Here is a 4,435-nt window from a genome sequence, read left to right as displayed (position 1 = left end):
CAATGACTCTGGAATCCGAAAAAGACATAGCCCATAGGGTAACTCACTGTTTGTAATGTGTCCTTATATAATAGGTCAAATTCTTTATATTTAAGCCATGAAATAATCATAATTTAATCTTTTTCTAACTATTATTAAATTAAATTAAATTAAATTAAATTAAAAGTTAATGTAAGTCCTTTATTAGTATCTATAATATTTAATTATTAGAGTAAGATTTGGAATCTGCTCTTCTAGTTCTTCTGTTCTAGCATAAAAAATGTTTTGGAAAACATATTAAGAGAAACAAAATAAATTTAAGCATACAGAATTAAACTTATCATGTAAAATGTAATTGCCTTGTCCGAAATGAAATTTCCCTAGTTTGAAGTTGGACAGCTGGATAAAACAAATTCTAATGTGGAGTTGGGCTATGAAGTTAATAATGTAAATATAAATGATTTTTGTATAATTATAAAAATGGAGGTATCCCCAATAATGAATGTAGGAGGAGAGTTGATATTTTGTGATGAAAATGAAAGTGAGAGGAAAGTAGTGAGATGGATGGAGAAAAGAAAAGAAAAGAAAAGAAAAGAAAGAGAGAGAATCCCAATGCTGAGCTGAGAAGACATAGACAGCACACACCACAGACTCTGTCTCTCTCACTCTCTCATCAATTAATTTAATTCAATTTAAAAAAAGAAAAAAAGGAAACTACTAACAACAACCACACTCCATCAACTTCTGCTGCTGCTGCTTCTTCTTCATCTTCTCATGGAAATGCAAAGATAGAAGATTCTATTTACTGATCCAACCATGACTCATTCTGGATCTTCTCTCCCCGATCTCCCCAACTGCACTTCCACCGCCGCCCCCATGTCGGAGATCCGTTCTCCGCCGCCGGATCGGGTGCTGGAGATTGTCCTCGAGAACGTGCTCCACTTCCTCACCTGCCGCCGGGACCGGAACGCCGCCTCACTCGTCTGCCGCTCATGGTGTCGGGCGGAGGCGCTCACCCGATCTGATCTCTTCATCGGAAACTGCTACGCCGTTTCTCCACACCGCGCCACCTCCCGCTTCCGCCGTGTCCGGTCCCTCACCGTGAAGGGCAAGCCTCGCTTCGCGGACTTCGATCTGTTGCCGCTTAACTGGGGTGCCCACTTCTCTCCCTGGGGCTCTGCACTCGCCGATGCCTACCCTTGGCTCGAGAAGCTTCACCTGAAGCGTATGTCTCTCACTGATGATGACCTCAACCTTATCGCTCGCTCCTTCCCCTCCTTCAAGGAACTCGTTCTCGTGTGCTGTGAAGGTTTTGGGATCGCTGGAATTGCCGCTGTTGCTGCCAACTGCAGGTATTCGTTGCTTTTCTCTATATTGGGTTCTTGTTTGATAAGGAAAGGTTGCGTTTTTTTGTGGCATTGTTGGGTACTGAGTATGCACTCTAGGTGTTTGTACATTTGACTCTTCATTCTGTGGTATTTGTTTGTTGTGTTAAAGGGGTTTCATACCTTCATTGCCTTGTATTGGCAGGTTGCTGAGAGTGCTTGACCTTGTGGAGTCTGTGGTTGAGGATGCTGATGAAGACGAGGAGGTGATGGATTGGATATCATGTTTTCCGGATGGTGAGACTCATCTGGAGTCTCTTGTGTTTGAGTGCGTTGAGTGCCCTGTAAATTTTGAGGCCTTGGAGAGGCTAGTGGCTAGATCACCTTACCTGAAGAAGCTTAGGCTGAATCATTATGTTTCCATTCCTCAATTGTACCGCCTGATGCATCGAGCTCCACAGCTCACCCATCTTGGGACAGGTTCATTCTGTGCATCAGATGATGTGGCTGTTGGTGATCAGGAATTGGATTACTCATCTGCCTTTGCAGCTTGCAAATCCCTAGTTTGTTTGTCTGGGTTCCGGGATATTTTGCCGGATTACTTACCGGCCATCTATCCGGCCTGTGCTAATCTCACATCTTTGAATCTTAGCTATGCTGATGTTAACGCTGACCAACTCAAACCGGTCATATTGCAATGTCATAAACTCCAAACATTATGGGTATGTATTTTCTTCGGTTTCTATGACACCGGTTTGCCTTTCCATAGGTTGGTATCTAATGCTTACCTTTGTTTTTTCCTGTTGCAGGTACTTGATTCAATTTGTGATGAAGGTCTTCAAGCTGTGGCTGCAACTTGCAAAGATTTGCGGGAGCTTCGAGTTTTCCCTGGTAACACGAGGGAAGAGGCCGAAGGTCCAGTTTCTGAAGTAGGCTTAGAAGTAATTTCTCAGGGTTGTAGGAAATTGCAATCGATCCTCTTCTTTTGCCAAAGAATGACGAATGCAGCTGTGATAGCTATGTCAAAGAATTGCCCGGATCTTGTTGTATTTCGTCTTTGTATAATTGGGCGATACCGGCCAGACCCTGAGACCCATGAACCCATGGATGACGGTTTTGGTGCTATTGTTATGAATTGTAAGAAACTTACTCGACTTGCTGTATCTGGGTTATTGACTGATCAAGCTTTTCGTTACATTGGGATGTATGGGAAATTACTTCGAACACTGTCAGTTGCCTTTGCTGGAGACTCAGATCAGGGCCTTAAATATGTGCTAGAAGGATGCCCTAATTTACAAAAGCTTGAAATCAGGGACAGCCCATTTGGGGATGCAGCATTGCATTCCGGGTTGCATCATTTTTACAACATGAGATTTCTCTGGATGTCAACGTGTAAATTGACACGCCAAGGTTGCCAAGAAATTGCAAGAGCATTGCCCCATCTAGCATTGGAAGTCATTGATAGTCAAGAAGACAAAGCTGATGATCATATCGAGATATTATACATGTATCGGTCTCTCGATCGGCCCCGGAATGATGCTCCTAAATGTGTTACTATTCTTCAATAGCTTTTTTTAAGTTTTAGAACCTACTAGCCTTTTCCATCCTTGGTGGCTGTTGTGTGAAATTATACAGCAAGAGATTTTTTAAATAAACCTGCCAGAAGATTTCTGCTGCCCATGTCAAACAAAGCCAAGCTTAACAATTGTTGTTCTAGCCAGGATTGCTGGGGCGGCAGCATGCCATGGATATGAGAAAACATCTCTCTGTATTATTTTTCGTTGCAGAGGACTCGAAATAGCAAGGTGGATAGAGAAAAGTTAGGGGAGGATGATCGGAGAATGACACAGAAGATGAAATCATGCAGGTATTGGACTATCCAATGTTGTTGTATCACTATACTTGATATTTATGTCCTTTTGTCCTTTTACATTCATTTTCATCATAAATGAAAGTCTCTAGAAGAAGAGGGGGAATTGGTAGAGATTGTTGAAGCTGCTCCGGTAATTGATTTATTCATGTCCTCAGCAAAATAGAAGGTCGATTAGGAAGCAGGTTCAGAAGGATCAAGATATTAGGAGGTTTGGAGGGTGACATTCTGTTAACTCTTGGACCGGAACAGTAGAGAAGCAGAAGTTAGTTTGTGTAATTTGATTAAGGTGATAGTTAGTTTGAACCGTAGGTGTCAAATATCCAATTCCCATTATGCTATGATGATGATATAAGCGTATTTGTGTCTCTATTTAAATGTTTGATTTTTCAGATGTGCTGCTGAACAGATGAAGCTCCCTCCTGACTGTTGAATTTATTGTTATTATTATTGTTAACAATTGTGAGATGGTTAATAAATGCCGGAATTTAAGAATTTTGCATGGACCATATGCATTTATACTTTGTGGGGCTTCTTGTGCTGTGTCTATGCATTTCCTTTTCTGAATTACAAGTCACAGTTGATTGTGAAGGCCCTTTAATTATGCTTGAAATGTTATTCAAGTACAACCTCTTTGCCTTTCTTCATGTGGGGTTTTTCCATTGCTTAGTTGGATTAACTAAAACTAAAACTCTATTTCTATGATATAATAAATAGTGTTGGGGAAAATATCTAGCTTGCTTAGAGCAAAGTTAAGATCAAAGTGGGATGTGACTATGCAAATGAATAAGTGATGGGGAGCAAATTAAAGCCTTGGGGTTTCACTCTTTCTTTGTCAAAGTCTAACCCAAGTGGACCAATGGCAATGGCTTAATGGCATTTGGTCATTTCTCCTTCTATCTTTTTCACTCTTTGATCCTCACCTTCCATAATGAAATCAACACTGCTTTTTCTTGAGGATAAGAAAGCTTGTGGGGTGAACAGATACACACAATAAAGGAACTGACACAAACACTAAGTAGTTCTCTCATTATTTGGCTTATCCATTTTCCTCATTGTGGGTAGAATAGTCCTCTTGCTATTTTGTATTACCTTCTTTGGTCATTTACCTTGGTTTTCTCTTTTATGTTCAATAAATAATTAGTAGCCATTAGATTAGATCTGTCCATCTCCTTTATCTTTTTAATTTCAAATAAATAAAAAAAAGGGGTTTCATCAAATTATATGGTACTAAATGAATGAGTAACGTATATAAACATTC

At 40.4% G+C, this 4,435-nt stretch overlaps 1 protein-coding gene across 1 annotated transcript; it reads left to right on the top strand.

The window, feature by feature from the left end:
- Positions 1 to 426: 426 nt before the first annotated feature.
- Positions 427 to 3,669, top strand: LOC112767205 (transport inhibitor response 1-like protein). The gene is made up of 3 exons (XM_025813093.3): positions 427 to 1,331; positions 1,510 to 2,026; positions 2,114 to 3,669. Exons 1-3 carry the CDS (start codon positions 796 to 798, stop codon positions 2,870 to 2,872), a joined length of 1,812 nt encoding a protein of 603 aa, XP_025668878.1. The 5' UTR covers positions 427 to 795; the 3' UTR covers positions 2,873 to 3,669.
- The last annotated feature ends 766 nt before the right edge of the window (positions 3,670 to 4,435 follow it).

The sequence above is a fragment of the Arachis hypogaea genome, chromosome 17 (genome assembly GCF_003086295.3).
Source record: "Arachis hypogaea cultivar Tifrunner chromosome 17, arahy.Tifrunner.gnm2.J5K5, whole genome shotgun sequence".
NCBI classification, from domain to species: Eukaryota; Viridiplantae; Streptophyta; class Magnoliopsida; order Fabales; family Fabaceae; genus Arachis; species Arachis hypogaea.
Note: the sequence above shows the minus strand (reverse complement) of the source record. Positions and strands in the feature narration are given on the sequence as shown.

Coding starts and splice junctions, on each gene's coding strand:
- LOC112767205 (XM_025813093.3), top strand. CDS start 796: ATGACTCATTCTGGATCTTCTCTCCCCGATCTCCCCAACTGCACTTCC. Junction 1,332..1,509: donor GCTGTTGCTGCCAACTGCAG/GTATTCGTTGCT, acceptor TTGTATTGGCAG/GTTGCTGAGAGTGCTTGACC. Junction 2,027..2,113: donor ATAAACTCCAAACATTATGG/GTATGTATTTTC, acceptor TTCCTGTTGCAG/GTACTTGATTCAATTTGTGA.